The 22422-nt window shown below is 43.4% G+C and overlaps 1 protein-coding gene across 8 annotated transcripts in view; it reads left to right on the top strand.

The window, feature by feature from the left end:
• Nucleotides 1-22422, top strand: part of CCND2 (cyclin D2) — a 38591-nt gene that overhangs the window by 5741 nt on the left and 10428 nt on the right. For 6 of the 8 annotated variants that reach the window (XR_007888383.1, XM_051608106.1, XM_051608110.1 and 3 more), the window contains 2 exons: nucleotides 943-1102; nucleotides 12955-13085. Coding sequence is in view for 7 of the 8 variants with exons in the window: in XM_051608106.1 (XP_051464066.1) it covers nucleotides 943-1102; nucleotides 12955-13085 (291 nt within the window). In the remaining variant the exon portion in view is untranslated. Of the gene's footprint in view, nucleotides 1-942; nucleotides 1103-12954; nucleotides 13086-13861; nucleotides 13956-14251; nucleotides 14401-22422 lie in introns of those variants that run through there. The other 2 variants (XM_051608107.1, XM_051608109.1) reach the window with 2 other exon arrangements.

Here is a 22422-nt window from a genome sequence, read left to right as displayed (position 1 = left end):
CCATGCTGGGCTCCATCAGGCTCATACATTGTCAGAACTCGAGAATCAGTGCATGGAATTTAGTTGAATAGCTACTAGTTGATGCATGAGACAAAAACAAGTCCAAGTCCTGAGCTTTGTTCAATCTGTGGGGCACTGTAAGGTGTTCAAAACTTACTTTAAATGTCTAGCCCTGCTTAAAACCCATAGCTGGATCTGTTGATGAGGTACCATTTCCACATGTAATCACATGCGGGGAATGGCCAGTAGTTATATATGCAACCAAGCTTTCCTTCAATTTCACTGGGAGTTCTAGGCGTGCAAAGAACATGGGAATGGATCCTACACAATTTGTTGGCAGATAATTTACACAGGCTACTTGGCCATGTTACGTGCATTTCCTTTCTGCAAAGTCTGTCTCTGAGTAGTTAAATTACCATCAGATTTATCCACAGGAGCTTCTGAATATAGTTTAGGGAGAGAATACCATCAGGCTAACTTCCTCAGTTTTTGAAAAAAAAAAAAAAGAAGAAGAAAATGTATATCTAGGTTATTTTTGTGCATCGTTATCCCTAGGGCTTTAAATGGCTATAAAGTAAGAACTATAGCCATTTAAAAGAAGTTACTAGGAAAGGACCACAGTGACCTTGGCAATATCTAATTGCAGGCTAAACTTTCTGGTTGGGCATTCAGCACTGGATACAAAAAAAGTAAAAACTTGGCTGGGGCTGCCACGTTTCATTATTTTCAGTAGAGCTTGACATTTTCAGTGTTTTAAAAAAAAAGGAAAGAGTAAAGTCAACAGCTTCAAAGCAGTAGGGGCATACAGAAAAAAAAAAATGTTTGAGCAAAACCAATTTAGCAGTGATATAATTACAATCAGAAAAATAGATGAAATGGGGTTTTTTTTCAGGCTTGCTTATGGCTTTTCATCTGTTCTCCCCTCCCCGTCTCCTGTTGCAGGAATGGGAGCTGGTGGTGCTGGGGAAGTTGAAGTGGAACCTTGCAGCCATCACTCCGCATGATTTCATTGAACACATCCTAAGGAAGCTGCCTCTACCTAAAGACAAGTTGCTTTTGATCCGGAAACATGCACAAACATTCATTGCCCTTTGTGCCACAGGTAGGCCGAGGCGCTCTGGCTGTGCCTGCTGCTTCCTCTGTGGTTGGAAGGGCAGATTAGTCCCTGGTGGTACAAAGGCTTTTCATTCCCTCCCTCTTTATGTGATGTGGGAAGAGCAGCTCAAGCTGGTGGGACTGATTGTGAAGGGCATAATGAATCATGTTTCAAAGCTACGAGAGTTCTTGCAGTCGGGAGCTGTAGTGCAGTTGCAGTCCTGCTGCTACTGGCACATGCAGGACTTTTGCAGTGAAGTCAGTAAGACCAGGTTAGACCATATGATTTTCTGCTTTGCTGATTCGCTAACTTTTAAAAAGGGCTGCAGATCGTTTTCAAGGACAGATGTGGGACAGCCAAAATACTAGAAGCTGTTATGGCACATTAGCCCAAAATGCATTGAGCTAATGCATTCAACTAACGTGGTTTGTACATTTTTCATTAACTGGGCACTGTCCAGATGAAAGGTTAACATTGTATTTTAACATGTGTGTGATGCTATCACATACACTGAAGCACAGGGAATAACAATTAAGAAGTAATTTCTTTTTTAAAAAAAATTTGGATTCTTTCTCTAACTTTGCTCCAAGAAAAGAGTGAAACCAGTCCTTTTGGTAGGCAACCCTTACACTCCCTGCTTGTCATATGTTTGGCTGAATACACTTTCTGAAGATTTAGGTGAGAAAAATGGGTTCTATGACAGAGAGGCTTTTAATTTACACTGATTTTTGTTTGTTGTTTTTTTTTCCCCCTAGTGACTTTTAGAAAATAAGTGTACTCTAATTTTAATCCAAAGGATTCATGGTTATTAGACCAGTTCTTAGAAGCTAGACCTGGAATACATAAACAGCATGCAGTGTTTTCTGGGGTTGTTACCAAGTAGGATATCAGTCAATGGTTGCATTCACTATGATTTGACATACATAGCCATATGTGATAGCTACCTGTGTGTTTGCAGAGGGGAAGGAAAATAGTATGCAGCTTTTGGGTGTGAGTGGCTACTGCTCTGCCTGTTTCTTGATATTAGAGATGTAGTGGTGACTTTTAAGAACGTAGACCAGTTTTTGCTACTTTAGTTTATCTGTTTTAGGGGATCTTATATGGGCTGCGTTAGGGTAATTACCAAGATGCTCAAGCTTTCTGTTCTTTTCCCACTGCTATGTGATCCTTTTCAGGCAGAAGGTCACAGGACTCAATAGAAATATTGCTCAAAGTCTGTAGGATCACTCTTCGTAATTCATCAGACATTTCTGGACTAAGTAGCTTTTTATTAGAGGTTTTATCTGTTCCATCAGCTTTTCTTTCTTTCCTTGTCTTCTCCCCTTAACCAAGGTTCATTTACACAGCCCTTTTTTCTTCTGATAAAGATGGTCTTTCCATGGACATCTCTCTGGATCCTCACAGCACCATCAGCCATCAACTTCCAACATATCTGGATGTCATCTTCCAAACCAGACCAGTCTTCCCTTTCTTTTTTTGCTGTCGTCTGCTGCAGTAGTGTTTTGTTTTATTTTATCCAAGAGTTTTCTTGAGTGATGTAGATTTCATTATTTAACTTTTCGAATTCTAGTCTGTAATCCTTTGCCCTTAAAGTTTTCCATATAACCAAACCATTGCAGGACTGTGGGCCGTGAAGGAGTTTCCAAAGTCCATGGCTTCTTTCCACCCTTCTCCATGAATTCTTCGATGATTAGATCCATGCTTTACTAGTTCATTTACTGAAATCCAAAACAGCATCCTCTTTACAACCCTTAGGCCAATCATACACTTCTCTCATCTTTCATCTGTTTCCTCTGTGTGATTTGCTTCTCATGTTTCAGATCTGTGAAATGAAATCCTTTACATAGAGTTTAAAGAAGCAGTAAGTCATGACTTCAATTGTCTTGCAATTGAAAGACATGATTGACTGCATATGGAGCTTCTGGAATGACAGGGCACCATGGTGCTGTAAACCTTCTTTTCATCATATTTTTTGCAAACCACTGTGTCAGCATTTGATTTTGAGGAGGACCCACAACCTCTTGCAATTTTAAAAGTTAAGCTCTTAGTCAAGCCCTCATTCCCAGTTTTCTACCTTATACTCAGTTTACTAGCAAGCTACTACCCCTGCTTGCATTGTAGAAATGATATTATTTCTGCTGTGTTAACCTTTCATTGCCACTTCTCAAGTTTGTTCTTGCATGCCTCAGTGAAGAAAAGCTCCTTCTCATCAGACTTCCTTTCAGATCCAGTTGTCATTTCATTTTCTTGTCCTATTTGTTGTAGAGCTCTCATCAGCCACTGTGTTTTTTCTTTCCATTTTTCCCTCAAAGCTTCTGGCTCTCTGCCAGCTCGGGTTAAGCCCAGTGTTTCATTTCCTCATTTGCTTTCTTTCAGCAGGATGACCTCCACTGACATGTGGCTGCCTCTTCCCTTGCTCCCTTCTTGCATTTTTAGCCTGGTTTTGACTTTTTACTGTTACTGAACCTGACCTCTCTGGCTGAGTAACAGCTCTAGTCTGAAGCACAGCAAAGAATCTCTTACTTCCATCTCAGTGCAGCTTCCTCTGCTCTCAACTACATCATCGTTAGTGTATCGTGCAAAATATGGCATATTTTCCTCTACTCTGAGTTCTTCACCAACTGCTCCATTTCAATTTCCCAGCAAAAACTGTATAGCAGCATTTCTTTCACAGAGCCAGCTGTGATCTTGGTCCTACAATATTTTATGTCAGCGAAAGGAGGGGGAGACAGTTGTTCGGTTGCAGCAGTTCCGGATGCTGTGCTGAATGTGAAGGATCACATTGATACTCATCTATTCTCCTTTCCATTTTAATGTTACACAAAAGGAGATGGTACTCGGTTCTTGTGCATATTCCTCTCAGTCATGTTTTTGTCATTTTGGCCCTCTTTTTCTTTATTTTGAGCCCAGTTTCTGAAACAAGCTGCAGGGATATAAATCCACAGCCTCTTCCCACTCCTTGTGGTGATTAATGATTCACATGAGCATGACTGAAACTGGAATGTATCCCTCTCTGCCTTTGGTCCCATCTGAGCATACAGCTGCTGAGCAAGACAGAAGCTTATTCCCTGAATAAAGTTTTTTCTTCACTGTGCCTTGCACTTGCAATACTTTCAGAAGCCTCTTTCTTCACTGAAAGGGGCCAAAAGTGTCATTCACCCACAGCCCATCCCTGGTGGTGCTTCCAGCTCCATGGCCATGCAAACAGGGTACTGTCATTAAGTGATCTGTAGGATGGGAATTGCCCATGCATAGGCCAGCTTTTTTCAGGCTGCCTCACTTGCTGCGCTATAAGAGCATATGGATTGAAATACATATAGCCTAGTCTGTCACCGTGTCAAGCCAACCGTCTTCTGGGCTGCATCAAAACAACTGTGGCCGACAGATCAAGGGAGGAGATTTTCCCCCTCTACTTCACTCTTGTGAGACCCCACCTCGAGTACTGTGTCTAGTTCTGGAGCCCCAAACACAAGAAGGACATGGAGCTCTTGGAGAAAGTTCAGAGGCGGGCCACGAAGATGATGAAAGGCTAGAACACCTCTCCTATCAAGACAGGCTGATAGAGTTGGGGTTGTTCAGCCTGGAGAAGAGAAGGCTCTGGGGAGACTTTATAGTGGCCTTCTAGTACCTGAAGAGGCCTACCAGAAAGCTAGGGAGGGACTTTGTACAAGGGCTTGTAGTGATAGGACAAGAGGTAATGGTTTTAAACCAGAATAGGGTAGATTTAGGTTAGACATTAAGAAGAAATTCTTCACTCTGAGCGGGGTGAGACACTGGAACAGATTGCCCAGGGAAGCTGTGGAAGCTCCATCCCTGGAAGTTTTCAAGACCAGGTTGGATGTGGCTCTGAACAATCTGGTCTAGTGGGAGGTGTCCCTGCCTGTGCTGGGGGAGTGGAACTACATGATGTTTAAAGTCCCTTCCAACTCAAACCATTCTGTGGTTCTGTGATTCTGTGATCCTGCTGTTTTCTCCACATGTAAGCTAAAATCTCCTTCAGGAGTGTTCTGAATTCTAAAAGCGTTAAGAGGCTGCATCTGAATCCTTTGTCTACAATGTAGCTTGGTAAAACTGTCACTTACTGCTTTTTCACTTTGGGAAAATCCTGTTTATCTGAGCCCAACAGATGTCATCCTTCTTTTTTTCTCTGGGATCCTGTTATTTTGCCACTGTGACCCAACCTCTATCTGTTCACTGTCTCTTCACAGTTTGGAAGTGTTTTCTCTGGGGTTGTCTTGTTTGGTTGTATGTGACATTCTCCAAGCCAGGGAATTGTTCCTGGAGGAGTGGTAAAGGGCACCATTTACAAAGCTGTGTGCAAAGCTGAAGAGGACCGAGTGTTATATCCTTGACTTCAGTGTGCCCTTCATTTTTGCTTCTTCCAGGCTGTTCAGAGTCACAGATGCCTTGCTGCTTCCTTGCTCTCTTGTTGGAGGCGGTATATGCCACTGTTCTGGCATAGGATATGTCTTTTTATCTCAGTGCCTATAAGGGAGTGGGTTTTGGGGGAGGAGAGGCTGTGCAAGTCAGCGTAATGGAGATGCTAATCTCAGTGAGGAGGTTTTTATTTAAGTGACATGCAAATCTTGGAAGCAAAAAACTTTGCAGACTCACAGAGACAGAAGGCAACTTGTCTATATCCCTAGACTCAGCCCTTTGTGTGGTCTCCTCTGTGCTTCAGCTGAGTCCTGTGGCAGGTGAGATGTTCCCATGATGGATAAAATGCAGCATCTCATAGACCAATGGCTTTCAAAGCCTGTGTCTGCAAAGAGGAGGAAAATTTCAGCTGTAAGTCAGTTTTGTACACTGTGCCAAACCTCTGCCCACTGTCTCTGGGACATTAATCGTCTACGTTTGAAAGCTGAGAAGGCTTTTTTTTAACTTCTGTGCCAATTCCTGGATTCTTATGCAGACAGAAGTTCTGTGGAAGTCAATGAGGGTGTTGTCTGAGCAAAGGCTACGAGGTGAGGCCCACAGTCCTAGTGATCTGGAGGTTAACCAGACAGAATGCTCTGTAACACCAAGAGGTGTGTTTAGGCCTCAGGGCTCCTGCTGAGCAAGTCTACTCTGCATTCTTTCCCTGTCAGCCAATGTCAGAGTTATTGGGCTCTGTCCCTGCAGAGGAGAAAAGTGTGATACAAGTTTTAGCTGGGACCTCTTCTTTGCAGAGGGAAGGAAAGAAGTCCGCAGAGGCTTTGTCATGTGGAGAAATCTCTTAGGAGTAAAATACATGTTGCAAAGTGGCAGTGGTTGCACAAATCCTTCTTGCATGACAGAAGAGAGAATAATCCACATTTGCCATACAAAAAAAGGCTTTTGTTCCTGAGAGATGCAGCACCTGTCAGTATGTTGAGTTCTCCATAAAAATGGAGCCACAAGAACCATGGAAGCTCCATCATCAAGTAAGCAGGGCCTGGGGAGTGTTTTGTGTGAGCAGACTCACTCCTTCAGTTGTAGGACCCATCAAATCTGGGAAGATGAGGTAAAAGGAAACGGAGGAAGAGAGACTTTGCTGATACAAGCTGCGTTAACTCCTGTGGTTAAGTTGCCCTCCTTCCTACCGTCTAGAGATCTGACCTTTCTTTTGGTGGTTCAAGCAGTAACATAATCCTGATCTTTGGTTGGGCTTCCTTACTGAAGGTGTAGAACAAATGCAATTATTAATCAGTGCAGTTGTTCAGAAATAGAATTTATGATCAGCTAGTAACATATTGTACTGAGTGCTCATGTGCTTCACATAGACTGTTCAACTTGTTTCCCTGTCTCTGCCTCACTTGGATGGTTGTGATATACCATTAGCATTTAGGACACTTTAGACCCATTTGTATAAAGGCCAAATACTTTTTGCCTTACTGTAGCCCAGGAGCAGAATTAGGTGTCTGCCCTCCTGCCTAGTTAGAATGAAAGGAGGTCTGCAACCTATTTAGAATTCTATTTAGAATCATAGAATCATGAAGGTTGAAAGGGACCTTAAAGATCATCTAGTTCCAACCCCCCTGCCATGAGCAGGGAACCCTAGCACTAGACCAGGTTGCACAAAAAAACAGCCAGCAGCCAGAGCAGTAACAAGGGTCATTGTAAGAAGGTGGAGTTCCCATATGGCTTTGGCACACTGAGCACGTTCAGCCTGGGTATTTGTCAGTGCTTGTTTCCTTCCGGCAGTTTTCATTTATTGGCTGCAAGTGAGGGCTTCCCTTGCAGAACCTCTCTGGGTTCCTGCCTCCAGTTCCCTCCTGTTTTAGGCTGGCTGTCGACCTTGTGTTTTCCTGGCTTGGAGGTAGTAAGTCCACCAGATCAGGAGAGAGCCAGCAAAACAGCTCAGCTGTGGTATGCAGGGTCCTAGAACTTAACCACATCTTATGTGTGGCACGCAGGCAGAAAAACATCCTTGGCACATGCGTATGTTCATGCCCTAGCTGTGTGAGCTCCAGTCTGAAAGCTGGACATGGATTCAGGGTACCTAGAATTTGCTTGGTGACTCCAGCTGGCTGGTCCAGAGGTGGCTGCGTTTCAAAGGGCTTTCTTGTTTCTTTTATCAGCTTTTTTTTATTTCCGGCATTGAAGTCAGTGGAGTTGTGCAAGGTTGATCCCTTGTTTTGAGGATACTTTTTATGAAAAAGGTGATACTGAAATGAGGACAGGATGGTTTCTCTTGTTTGTTGCCTGGGAACAGAAGGTAAAACTAGTCCTGCTTTCAGTTCTTGCCTTGAAGTGTTTGTGCGTTCACATCCTCGTAGACTACATGCTGTTGCACTACTCCTCTGAGTTGTACTTTATCATGGCATGGCGTAAACCACAAGAAAGTTGGAGGCAGAGCCATGTGTCTTCAGTGCGGGCTCTGGGTTCGCATTAGCCAAGATTGTACACAAGTCAGAAAGAAGGATTTAGCTCGAAGTCTTGCTTCAGGTATCTACTAAGAAGCAAGTTTTTAAAGATTCCCCCTGTAATTCAAGGTTCCTCATCTCCAACAAGAATTTAAAATAAAAGCATGTTTCAGCTTCACATGTTTAGATCCTTTCTCTGCCCTTTTTTATTGTTTTGTTGTTGTTAAAGCAAACTTTTGACTTAATAATGAGGGCAGTTTTACTTGGGTGAAAACTGAGTGAGGATGGAAGAGCTTGACTTGTTGTTATGGGGAAAGCAGGGATAGAGGTTTATAATTGAAGGTAACGTATAAAAAGCTTATTTGTAATTTCTCGATGGAATGTAAGGGACTTGGAGGGGGGTTCTGCATCCCCTCAGATACAGTGCTTAATATTTATGCATTTCATTGCACCTTGACAAACATTTCACGTAGTTATTGCTTTGCTTGAATATGGAAATATGTTAATTGCGGCCTTTATTCTGCTGCCTGCTCTTTTCCTCAGCCTTTTCTATTCAACCCTCTAGGTGGCCCAGCACAATGTGGCTTCTTTTCTTTCAATGAGCTCTTTCCACACTAATAGGGTCCAGGGTGATTTGGAGAACCATGTGCACAAAATTGGTGCACCACCCCCCATCCCTTTGTGGGCATGTCAGGTTAAATTCATATCAGCAGGAGGGTCACTGCCATGATTTTCAATAGTGCAAGATGAGGTGATGACTTCAGACAATGGCGCCACACTCTCCAGTTGGAGACACTTGCCTCACCAGTTGCAGTAGTTAATTAATATGCTAAAAATAGAAGCCAGTGATACAAATCACTGCCTGTTGTACAACAAAGACTGGGCATGTGTAGCTTTGATAGCCAAGTTTATGGTGCTTGTTATGGAGTGAAGTTAGTTTAGAGCTAGAGGCAATGTAAGACTATCTGGATGCTGAGCTTTAGTCACTCTGGGCCTCTGGCCATTCGCTCGCTGTCTCATTTGCATTATGAATGACATTAAGGGAACTAACAAGGCTATTGGGCATAGAAATGTTCTCATGTGACCCTACGAGGAAGCAGACCTACAGCAGTGCTAGTTGGCAGGGGCACTGTGGCTCTTTATTCAGCTTCCTAGGAAGATGGTTTTGGGGAGTAGATATGAAACCAACCACAAGAAAACTGGCATTGGGATAATAGGAAGGTCCTTAGGAGGCAGGGAAGTTCAGAGGGCAGGCTGGAGCTGTGTCCTTTGCTTAGTCCACCATACCTTAGCGATGCTGAGTGTTGGGTGCAAGACATGGGAGCCCCCTGTTGCTTGTGTCTCCCCTCCAGCCACGTGGGACTAGGTAAAGCTGCTCTGTAGGGGCTCAGTGACCATGCACAGGGGTGTGGGTCCATCTAGGCCTCCAAATAGGTCCATTTTGCCCTGCTGCTGGCCCAGATGGGTGGAGGGAGTGGGTTTTGGTTCTCAATCTGCTGCATTGTAGCTTCCATAAGGATTGTCCAAATGTCAGCAGAGTTTCAGAGGTTTTGCGTCATCTTTTCACTACACCTTCCCTGAAACTCAAGACAAAATTATGGGTAAATTACGCGAAGTCCATTGCTACCTGTAGTTTCTGTGCATAACTAGGAGATGATGGTTTGGTAAGCCCAAATATTGAAATGCAGGGGTTGTATTCCAATTTAGGACCATGTTGGCCAATGCAGCCTCATTCACGCCAGTGCAAGCACACAGGATTTGCAAACCCAAGCAAATGCATTGTGTAGAAGAGGAGAAAGAGACCCATGGAGATGTAGTCATCTTTTATTTATGCCCTTTCTAAATAAATTAGTGGGATTGCTGATGAATTTCTCTGTGCAGATGACAGCAGGTGTGGGGGACTCTAGATCTCTTTCTTAAGTGTCTGAACATTCTTTAATTTTATAGATGTTTATTACTTGCTCCGTGGACCAGAGAGAGATTCTGGACAGTCATACAAGCACATACACATTTGCAGCCTTTATGAAAATCTCGTTACCATATATAAAAATCTCTTTTAACCATACCTGCTCTTCATGTTGTACTTTGTAAACTTGTGGCCCAGCTATCACACTTCTTCCATGAAGCCACTAGCCACCAGATGGACCCACAACAGTGAGCTACTGCAACAGTCTGCCAGAGCCGGGTGCCGGGGCCTCCCGGCAGTAGCAATGAGTAAGAAGAGAGGCACAATGGCATAAAACAAGGACTGTTTCCAGGGCTTAAAATCCCACCTTAGTTTTGGCCTGCTCTTGAGGTGTGGCCCGATGATAAGTGCAACCATGGGGCACTGTGGATAGGGTGGGCTCTGTGAGGGTCCATGTGCAATGCATCAGGTAACTTTATCTATTCTCCCTGGTTATCCATTTATAGACTGTGTGGGGCTTGCAGTTACATGCATATGTATAAATCCACATGAGGTAAATGTGAAAGCAATTTCAGTCATGAAACTAACTCCTGTTATCTCAACATGTGTGGAGATCAGCATCCTCAGAGCTGTGTCCTGCACTGATAAGTGGGAGTCAGGGCTCTACTGTTGACTCATTAGTGAGGACAATATAACGTAATGATCAAGATCATCAGTTTTCCTATGTGCTGTGAGTTCTTGCTACTAAAATATTACATGATTGGTGACAGCCAACACAGCTTCACCAAGGGCAAATCCGGCCTGACTAATTTCGTGGCCTTCTGCAGTGGGGTCACAGCATTGGTAGACAAAGGAAGACCAACTGATGTCATCTGTCTGGACCTGTGCAAAGCCTTCAGCACTGTCCCGCATGACATCCTGGTATCAAAACTGGAACAGTACAGATTTGTTGGATGGACCACTTGTTGGGTAAGGAACTGGCTGGATGGTCTCACTTAGAGAGTGGTGATCAATGGCTTGATGTCTAGATGGAGACCTGTGACAAGTGGTGTTCCCCAAGGGTCAGTACTGGGACTGGTGCTATTTAAGGTCTTTGTCAGTGACATGGACAGTGGCATTGAGTGCACTCTGAGCAAGTTTGCTGACGACACCAGAGTGTGTGGTGAGGTCGACACGCTGGAGGGAAGGATGCCATCCAGCAGACCTTGACAGACTTGAGAGGTGGGCTTGTGCAAACCACATGCAATTCAACCAGGCCAAGTGCAAGGTCCTTCACCTAGGTTGGGGCAATCCCAAGCACAAACTCAGGTTGGGTGGAGAATGGATTGAAAACAGTCCAGAGGAGAGGGACTTGGGAGTGATGGTGGACGAGAAGCTCAACATGAGCCAGCAGTGTGCACTTGCAGCCCAGAAAGCCAAACATGTCCTTGGCTGCATCAAAATAAGCATGGCCAGCAGGGCCAGGGAGGTGATTCTGCCCTTTACTTGGCTCGTGTGAGACCCCACCTGGAGTACTGAGTCCAATTCTGGCACCCCCAACATAAGAAGGACATGGAGCTCATGAAGAAAGTCCAGAGAAGGGCAACAAAGATAATCGAAGGCTGGAGCACCTCTCCTATTATTTTTCATAATAATGGCAGTCCATAATTATTGCTTCAGACAGTGGGAATTTGCTCCTTTAGAAGAGTCTATCAGTATGCTGTCTGCTGAGCTCCCCTGGTAGGAAGGACTGTGGATATCAGCAGTATGAAGTAGTGGGCTTGCAGCAGGTCATCTCCTGGTCGCTTCATGAGATGGATAAATCCATGCCAGGGTTTCAGCTCCTCGTTTTCTCTCCCCATTTCTAAAATCCTCACCCCAGGTCCGCCTGGATTAATGTTATGACCTGAACCCTATTCTTACTGAGTGCTAGATTTCTCATGGGTCGCAGAGACATAGTCCAGCCTACAGAAGAACATACCATTTCCCCATCTATTGCACTGTCTGCCAGCTCAGAGTCTGGGAGGCTGAGAACAGCTCTGCATGTGTCTGTAACAAGTGTTTACATAGACATCAAGTGGGTTACAGAATTTGTGCTAGCTGAAGAGAGAAGGCTTGAGATCTGGCCTTAACAGAAGGGCAATTTTCTGTAACAGTCTGTTTCTATAAGTAGACTTAATATATTGATTTTGGTTTATTTCATACTAGGTATTACTTGTGTTTCCTCTTCCTTTTCCAGTCCCTTCAACTGAAAACTGGTAGAGAAGGGTTTGTTAATGAGTTATTGTTGAGCCAAACAACTTGCAAACCAAGTTTTATTTTAGAAGGATATCAGTAACCTAGGAGATCTCCTGAAAAAGCTGTTTAGTAAGCTATGCTGATGAGCCAGTGTCTATGAGGGTATCATAAACTGTAAAATGGCCTTATAAAGGTTACGAGATCATCAAGTTTTATTTTCATTTCTCTCCTGATCTCCACAGATGTGTGAGAGGAAGTTTTGAAATGTATTTTCAATTCATTTCATTTTCAATTCAGTTCATTAAGAAATAATAGTAATGACAAATGTGATCTTTGTTTTTTCTTTGATTACATAGCTATGGGCTGCAAGTGTTCTCACTTCCTAATTGCAAAGGTGGTAAAAATGAATTATTAATTAAAATCTTTTCCTGGACAGGTCTTTAAATGTTCAAGTTAATTAAGTCTTTAAAAACTGACATGACAAAAAATCTCAGTTTTGTCCTTTATAATACCTTATTCCAGTTAGTTTTCTGGTTATACAGAGAGCTCTAATGTGACTGAGACCCAAATTTCTGACATAAATTACAGAAAGCCTCCTTCTTCTCTTTCCTTTTCTTTAAAACTAAGGAAAGACTAATAAAAGTTGTCCAGGTTTACTTTATGCATCAGTGAGAATAAAAGACTAAACCACATTTCCATTTTAATTTGCAGATCTGTTACCCCTCCTTTGACTGCTTGTGATGAGCAATGTGACTAATGAGCTCTGCTGGATGAAAAAGAATGGCACTTTTCCCTTTCTTCTACTGCCCTGTTTTTTGTTCTTGGGTGTGGTTTTTTTATGTTGCTTGCCTCTGATGTTTTGCAGCTTTTCTGGTCTGGGCTTGGACTAATTCCCAGATCTGTTCTTGCAGATTTTAATTTTGCCATGTACCCACCATCAATGATAGCAACTGGAAGCGTGGGAGCAGCCATCTGTGGCCTTCAGCTCAATGATGGGGACAGCCTTACAGACCTCCTGGCCAAGATCACAAACACAGATGTGGTGAGTGTCCCACATTCCTCTTCTCCTTTCACTTTTGAAGGTGCGGTGGAGAATGGGGCCATCAAACCCAGCCTGATCCTGAAAGCCCAGTGGAGTGAAGGAGGGGTGTGCTTCTGGGGCAAGTGGGTTACAGGCATGGAGCCAGCACCTTGCTTACAGTGCTTCGACTGTCCAAAGCTTCCCCTAGCATAGTAACTCCTATTTTGTTTGGAAGCTTGGTGGGGAGAGACTGCTCTGCCCACGCTGGCCGATTCTCAGACTTGCTATAGGGGTGTGCTGCCTTGGGTTACCACCATGGGCAATGGCAGACAGCATCCCCCAAGGCATAAGGCAAACCAGTATATGTGCTTGTACTGTATTCACAGCCTGGAAACTGCTCTTCTGGCCCTTGTTGAGGTATCATCTAAAAATCCTTGACTTGAAGGAAGAGAATAATGAACTAATCTCCCTGGTCTGGCACAGTGCAAGGCAGATGCAACCCAGGCTTTATGGGTTTTTGTCTGCAACTTCACTAAGCTCAACACACAAAGTACATTTCTTGGCTTCTCGAGAAGTCCTGTTGCCAGTAGGAGAGGTGAATCTGATAGCAATTCAGTGGTGCTCAAGATCGCTCCAGAGTGAGTTGACTGGTCTGTTGTCAGCTTCTAGTGGGGACATCAGAATAAGTCTAATGTGGCAGTTCTGCATGGCAGTCTCAGCAGAAGGCTGGGAGGACTGGAAGGAGCACTCAGGGGGCTTTCCCCAATGGATAGTGACTCTCTCTCTGTGCCCTGCAGGAGCCTGTGCAAATCCAAACCGCTTGATCCAAGGATAAACAGGAGTTTCATCTCTTAAAAAGCTGACATGTTTTACTGTGATAAAATTTGCTCAAAAGGAAAGAAAACGGGTGAGGCTTTCTGAAATGCAGGCCACTAATAAGATAATGCTTTTTTTTTATGGTAGAAGTATCAGTTTCTGATGTATTGAACTTAACATGTGCTAACTATAAAGCTTCAGATTGCTTTTATTTCTCAGGGTAAATACACTGTGATTATTAGATCTGTGTAACATTGTCAGGGGGAGGTTTGTTTTTTTCCAACAAATATTCTATATTTTGGTTAAAAAGGAATAGTCAGTTTTAATAAAAAGGGAAGAATTTAGCTTTTTTTTTTTTTTTTCCCAATCAGATTGAGCCTAATTTTCAAGTGCAGCTCCGGGGCTTCCCATTTCTTTTGATTGGATCTAGATTTTGCATGGAGAAAGGACCATGTCAAATTCTGAATGTTCATAATGTAAATCAAGTAGCTGCAGAAATTTAACAGACACTCATTTCAGTGTAAGTGAAAATTTTACACAGGTAATTGCTAATTTTTGTCTGTTTTATAAGTATGGGGAAACAGAGTGGTGATACATCACAGTAAACATCAGGAGTGTGCAAGCCTGATACAAGTAATGTACAAAGGTCATTTGTACATCCATTAAGTTTACTTCATTTATGTGGATAACAAGAATTAGCCATTATTGGTATTAATATTGACAGTTACTAGCTGAATGAAATTTTCTGCTTGGATGTTTGCCTGATTGGATGTAACACTGTTAAGTTTTGGATGCTGCATCCAGCTGATGTCTGGGAGGACTTCAAAGACAAGTGAGCAGATATGAGAGCAGCATTAGAAAACTGGGCAGAGAAAGACAAATATTTAGGGAGAGACTAACATCTTGTTAGCAAAGGTGCTGTCTTCAGCCAAGGTTGCAAATACCCGTAGAATAAGAAAAGCAGTTGGTGTTAGCCCTTCTTGAGAACTCCGTGTCTTAACTCCATGGAGTGTCTGAAAGGCTGATAACTCCTCTGCAGTGATTTTCCTTTATGAGAAGTTGTTCCTGCTCAGCTGCCGCTTATTTTCATGCTTGTTTTTGCTGGTGTATGCCCACACAGCTGCTCATGTCTTTGTGTTTCAGAACCCATCCTGGAACTAATCTAGCTTAAGGAAGGCAGGAAAGGACCACTTGTTTCAGAGCTGGGAGGTCAGGGGGCTTGCTTGGTTTGTAGAGCACATCAGTTAACTGATAGATTTCCAAGAACAGCCTCACAGACATCTGTGAGTGCTGTGCACAGTGGCAAAGAGCAGGACTGTAGGCACAGATGTGAATGAGAGGAATTTCTGTAACCATCATTGTCTGTGAGCCTCTTGTACTACAGCTATAGAAATTACAGCCTTATGGACCAACTTGGTAATTAGCAGAACGAGGATAAAGATGAGTGTGAGGGAATGACAGTGTGGGGCAAGGAATGGGAACGCAAATAGCCCTTATGGTGGCAGGGGAGGGTCAGGGGCTTATCCAAAGGGAAAGAGAAGAGAGCAAATGGAAAAATGATTGCAACCCTTCACAAGCTTAGTGCCTGCTTCTGATGCTGTGAAGCAGAACTGAGCACATCACTGCCTGCAGAAGTCCCTAGGTAGTCCTTGGAATTCTTTTTGGAAGGCAGAAGCAAGTGGTGCTCAGATATCACTAAAACGCAGACCTAGAACAGATACCCTCAGCAGAGCTCATCACTTGGTTCCATCTGATTAATGATGCAGTCTTCCATCACTAGACTATGTTGCCCATATTGATAAGATCTAGATAAACTTCTGATGTTGTTTCCACAGTATTTTAGCAGTTGTCAGAGGAGATATACCAAGGTAGCCCTTGCTGAGGTATTAGTATTTGAGGTGTTTCGTGGGTTTTGATAAAAATTTGAGTAGCTGGGTTCTGTCCTTCTGGACATGCCAGGGAGTTCTTCAGGGTAGTTCTTCACCTCCTCTAAGAGTTTCCCTGTGCAGTCACAAGGATCTTTTTCCTTTTCCCCCAACTTTATCTCTCATGCTGAATTTTTCTATCCTGATTGTTTCGGTCTGAGAGAAAATACCTGCCAAAACAGCTTAGTTCTAAAGTAGTTAGGAAAAAAACAATAATTTTTTTTTATGTATTGAAAAATTCATCATGCCTTTTCTTTGAAATGTAGCAGATGGAATTTTGTCAGGAATGTGCTTTTTTGCCATTATGGTGAAAATCTTCCCAGATCTGGCTGAGCTCATATGCCTTTGGCAAAAAAAAGATAAATTATCACTCTTCCCAAATAACAAAGAAATCTTAACATTTTACTGATCACATCTCTCCACAAGCCTGTTGGGGCTGTGTAGAAATAAGCTTTCTTCCCTTTGCTCCTGGCCTCACCGCACAGCAGGACCGACCACAGGGGAAAGTCTCACTCACCCCCCAAGTCAGGGCACACTAGGGACAAAAGGAGCTTCTGGATAATTTAATTGCTGAAGATTGTAAGTCCTTGCAGCAGTTAGAGGTGTTGTTATTTTTCAGCATGTTTCCTGTTGTGGCACAGGTGGCCTTAACACAGAGTCTGTCTCCTGCAAGCTTTGAAGTCTTGGCCCAAACAAAGGCAGCCAGAATTTTTAACTTGGGCAAAGTAGTGTATTTTTCATTAGCCAGATATTTGGAAATGGCAGAAATATTTTCATAGAAACTTTCTTTGTGACTTTTGCATTGGAAAAATACAAAAAGACCCAGGACTGGCAGCTTTCATCCCACATGTTAAAGCTTAAGAGAGAAATAAACAACTGAAAACAGGGTCTCAGAGACCTGTATTGGTCTGTATCGGGCAATCTTAGTAATAGGTAGTAATACCAGCCTTATCTGTATAGTGGAAAAAATGTACTGGCTAGTTTGTGTAAGAGTTAGCCCAGGGCTGTGAAGACTGTTGTAATACATTTTACGCTGGGACATAACTGCAGTTGAATGAACAGCTTCAGTTCTCTCACTTCCTAATTTCTAATGCCTGAGAGCTCCTCCTGCAGCAGCACAATTAATTCATCATCACTGTGTGAATTATTTTTTCAAAAGGGAGGTTAGAGAAGAGGAAGAAATGAGTGCCTAGGCTTTAGGACCATCATGCAGTTTAAGAGCGAGAGAACTGACAGAAATTACAGTTCTGCAGAGGAAAAAATTCTTGCCCCTCCCCGTGCCTTCTGGTAGCCCATAGCAAACGGCAGAGAGCTGAGGGGGAGAGTCCTTCCCAGCCAGAGGGTCCTGTGGGCTTCTGCTTCCACTTCATTTGGTGTGTGTGATTTCATAGCATGGAAACAGATGATGGGACTATCTAATTGGGTTTCCCAAAAATGTCTTGAGATGAAGCATGAAAAATTTCAGCTTTGAAGTTGCAAGCAATGAAAATAGAGAATGATAATGAAATATTGCTGCAACTTAACTGCAATGAACTTTTCTGATCTTTTACTGTTTTAAAATGGTGATTTGAGGATGCTCTTTGCTAGGAAATAGCAGCATAAAGCAGGAGGCTGAAATCAGTGAAGGTATTTTAGATTTACACTGGTGTAGCTGAGACTAGAGTTTGGCACTTAGTGCTATCATGTTTTTAATGCATGTTTCATTGCATCCAGTTTTGGGCACCTCAATTCAAGAGAGATATTGAGGTGCTGGTGAGTACAGAGGAGGACAACGAAGCTGGTGAAGGGCCTAGAGAATAAATCTTACGAAGAACACTTGAAGGAGCTGGGAATGTTTAGTTTGAGAAAGAGGTGGCTGAGGGGAGACCTCATCAGTCTCTACAACTGCCTGACAGGTCATTGTAGAGAGGTTGGTGCTGGTCTCTTCTCACAGGTAATTAGTGACAGAACAAGAGGGAATGGCTTCAAGCTGCAACAGGGGAGGTTTAGACTGGACATTAGGAAAAATATTTTCACAGAAAGAGTGATTAGACACTGGAATAGGCTGCCCAGGGAGGTGGTGGAGTCACCATCCCTGGGTGTGTTTGAGGGTCATTTGGATGTGGTGTTGGTGGATATGGTTTAGGGTAGAACGTTGTAGAGTAGGGATGGTGGTTGGACTCGGTGATCCCAAGGGTCTTTTCCAATCTGAATAGTTCTGTGGTTCTATGATTCTATGAAAAATTAGACCAAAAATATGTTAGTAATAAACAGCATATAATTTAGAACCCAGCTGCTAGGTAAGCAAACAACTCATACATGAGTATATATTTCAAAACCACATTGTGTTGGCTATCCTTGTATGAATCCAAAGCAGTGCTCCAGACTTTAGATGAGATAGTACAAGGCATCCTGCCAGCATCATTCTAGGGATAGCAGTTATTTCTGAAAAATAGCTGCCATGGGCCGTTTGGTGAAGGTCGAATCACAGTCTGAAGAGACATTGACAATGAGGCCATGCGAGCCTTAATTACTCCTTCCACCTACCAAAATAAACACCAGGGAGCTACTCTTGGAGAAGCTGAGAAGCTCAGCAGCCTTATGGGTAGTGAAAGTAGCTTTGCATTCTGAATTGTTGTCCCAAGTAGTCATTAAGAGCTAGTCACACACAGCTTCACACAACTCTGCAGGATGGGTGTTGCATGATCTGTTCTGTTTTGCTGCCAGAGGGTGAGAACATTTCCTTTGCTGTTGCTTGAAGAGGAGAAGAGAGATGAGGTTGGTGGGCAAATAGTTAAGAGATATACTCACAGGAAGTTGCCAAGCTCCCTGTGCATCTCTTGGTGGGTAATTTCAATGGAAAAATAAACAACTCGGGTAGTCAGGAATTTCCATAGCATCCCGGATCAGCACTCCAGTATGCACAGTATCCTGTCCCCAGTGGAGCCAGATGCTTCAGAGGAGAATATGAGCATCCTCGTTGTGTACAGTTATGGGATGTTTGGAAGGATATCTGAATGGGTAGGGCACATTTTAAGACCATGCAATCAATGTTCTGCTTTGCCACAGACCTGCCTTGGGCAAATCTCTCCCTTCACCACCTGGGCATAGTACTTTTGAATTATTTTCCTGATATATATACCTTAGCCTACCTTCCTGAACCTTTGTCCCTTAGTTTGGCTTTTCTTTTAATAGACTGGTTAAAAAACCCTCTCAATAAGAGAGGAAGTCACGGAAGCATCCTGACTTCTGGCAGCCTACTAGTGACGTTGTTGGTTCATGACAGCCTGAAAGAGCAGCTGCAGGTTCAGTGTGTCAGCTCACCAGCCATGAATCTGGAAACCACCCCTCTGGGCATGCCTGGGAATGTTCTCATAAATCACATGCAGGAGATGCATACCCTGGCCTGGTTACTGCTTGCATCCCTTGAGTCTGTCCTGACCCCTTCTTCCATTCTCTGGTACCCCAGATCTACTCGTGGAGGAGAAATGCATTAAGGTTTGTGATAAGCTCAAGAAACTATTGAAGGGATAGGTTGATGAGGTCATGACTGTTAGAAAGCACCTCAGACCAGAGTTTTATAGGCTAAATTCAGTGAGAATTAGACACACAACTAAGTTTTAAAGGTAGCCTGCTTTGAGTAGAATGTTGCATTTAGTGACCTCCAGAGGTCCCTTCTAATCACTTTTTATGAGTCTGAATGCATTGAAACGTAGAAACAATCCCATAATAAAAATGTGTTCAGGTTTATATCATTGACAAAAGCTGGCAAGGTCAGATCCCAAATTAAGTCAGTTACTAGCTGTTTGGCCAGGTTCACTCTGTGTGATAACGGGGGTTATACACACATAAGGAGCGTCTTCCTCCCAGAGCCCAGCTCCCAAGGTTGCATCTGGATGACAAAAGGAGTTGTCCTTCCCAGCATCAGCAGCAGGGCAAAGGTTTTCAGGCAGAGCCAGCACATAGGTTTGTACACAGGCACAAGTAATTTCTAAAGTCTCTTCCCAGCTGGGAACTGGTGTGTACTGAGTGGTTTTGAAAATCCAAAGCATATTTAAGGGCCTGAGGTAGAAAGAAAAGAGGAACCAGGCTTTTCCTAAAGTCTTGTAGAAATAGCTGGCTGTGAACCTTTGAAAATGTGGAGTCAGGCTGTTTCAACGACTGGTTCCATAATAAACGGCACGTAAAATACCTCCACTTAAATGTGCTACACGTGTCACTGCTACGATGTTTTTCCCCTTCTGGTCTGAAAAGTCCCTTCATAAAAAATCCCTGCAAATTTCATCACAGAAACAACGTTCAGAACCACCACAATCAAGAATTTAGTTCCAGTAGAAAATCTGTTCTGAATTGTTAGCATTTGAACATTGTCCCTACAGCACATACACCATTCATCCCCCTCTTTGTAGCATTTAGGGGCTGTGGTTTTGAAACCAAGTAACAGGACTGACTGTATCTTACCCTGCTTTATTTGTTGCACACCACGTTTTGTATGCAAGGAAACAACAGACAAAATAGCCTCCAAAAGAAAGGAAGAATGAGATAGTTTCCTAAGTTGTCTTTGCCTGAGTTGGCAGCTGCTCTGCTTTATTCAGCTTTTTGTTCCCCAGTGAGTGCTGTGCGTGTGTAGCAACAATGGGGTGATGCAGTTACACCACGGGCTCATGGCGGAGTTCCGTCAGATCCATTCATAAATACAGCCTTGGCTGGCAAGCCAAGGAAGCCGGGCGTGCTGAGGCACCGGCTCCGCAGCCCAAAAGTTGCTGCTGGAGGAGCTCATGGGCCAGCAACAGATAGCCTGGTCAGAGACTTGCCCCTGACCTCCATCAGGGAATCCTTGCTCAGCTCCTACAGCTTTGTGTAATGTGGGTGGGTTGTTACAGCTTTTTAAAAATCCCCTTTTTCGAGAAATACTTGCAGCATTTTTTACAGCATGGTAAATTCACAGCTTTTCATAGTTGCAAAGTATACCTGTTAGAGATGATCAGCTTGGAACCCCAAGTCACATTAAGCAAGGAGTACAATTTCGAGCACAGCATCTGCCCCTGGATCACTCTGCCAGTGTTTTGGCTTTACTCTCACTTTTTCCAGTTCTGAAAACATTGTTCTCTCCCGTTGCTATGACAAATACCACATGAGCAACAGGAAACCAACAAACAAACTGCTAAGCAAACAGTGGAACCGAATCTAGAAAGTACACCATTGAAAGTGCTGGAAAGACTGAAAACTTGCAAAGAAAAATGTGCCATCTTTTAGATACTTAGTTACTCATCTTGTATATTGCATTAGTACAATAATGAAGCGATAGTAAGTGCAGAAATTCTGGCATAGATGGACTTTTTTTTTTTTAAGTGAGTTGTCCTCCATCTGCATGAAGTGCCCTTTGGAACAGCAAATTGCTATTTTCTGTACTTGCAGACAGAAAAACAGACATAGATGCTTATCTGTAATTGTTGCTATTTGTTGCAGTTGCAAATACCAGACACATTTAGGAGGGAAACTATTTCTGTTTTTAAACCGTATCCATTAGATGTGAGATCACTGGAGATACAGTAAATTTAGTGAATGGGCATGATATTCCCACAGCAGCTCTTATGTTGGAGAACATCAGCAAGGTAAAGGCCAGTGCTCAGCACATGAAGGCCCCACTTTGGGAAGGAATCCCTGTTTATGTCAACAGAGAGGCATGTGATTTGGAGAGGTTTGAATTGGGGTCTAAATGTGAAACAGCGGAAGAATGCAGCCACCTTTTGTATTTAGGAGGACAGATGACATGTTCCATGCTGGAATTTATGTAAATCCCAACACTTTAATACATCTCAGATTGCTGCTTTCTTAGATTGCCCAAGTAATGCATACATGACTGGTGAACGGTATTGTCTCTTCAGGTATCTCCAGCATCCTTTCCATTTATCATACCTGCTTCTGCACCCAAAAAGCAGTCCTTTTTCTGGTTTTACTTTTGCAATTAATTTTAAGGTAGCAGAAGAGACCCTTATGGTCATCATCGGGGGTCTTAACAGTTACTTGTGAAGTAATTCATGTATATGTGGAAAACCAACCACTCCTTAACCCAGAAATGCCAGAAGGATTTTGCAGCATTCCCAGCTTTGGGACTTAAAGCACTCAGAAGAGCACCCAGTGTTTGGGTGCAGGCTCCTAAATCTGGTCAGGAAAAGTAAGAGCATCAAGACGTATCCTATAGAGTTACAGCTTGGCATTTTGCATCGTTTATACGCGTAAGTTATGTGTAACAACAGCCCTACTATTACTCTTGTGCTGCTGGCTGCAGAGGTGAGGAGGGTTGCAGTTTCATTTTTGCAATGAGAAATGACCCTCTGAATCACTTAGTGGGATTGTCATTGGCCTTGGCGTTGCAAAGGGTTTGTGACTCTGCCTTGCGTTGGCCCAGGCTCGGTGCATCTTGGGCTGTGGAAGAACTGGCGGGCATGCCGATCCCCACCGACTTCCCTGGGGTTATCCAGGTGTGCTCTGGGCAGCTGGACATCTGTACACTGGGCTCTGGGAGGCACTGTCATTTCTCTTTAGTCATTTCTCTGTTGTCTGATCAAAGCTGTTTAACTGGCTTAGGCTTTGGCTGGTGCTGGACTTAACTTACTCTGTGGGTGCTGATGTAC

Source organism: Apus apus, chromosome 1 (assembly GCF_020740795.1).
Source record: "Apus apus isolate bApuApu2 chromosome 1, bApuApu2.pri.cur, whole genome shotgun sequence".
Lineage (NCBI taxonomy): Eukaryota > Metazoa > Chordata > Aves > Apodiformes > Apodidae > Apus > Apus apus.
This window is presented reverse-complemented; position numbering and strand designations above follow the sequence as displayed.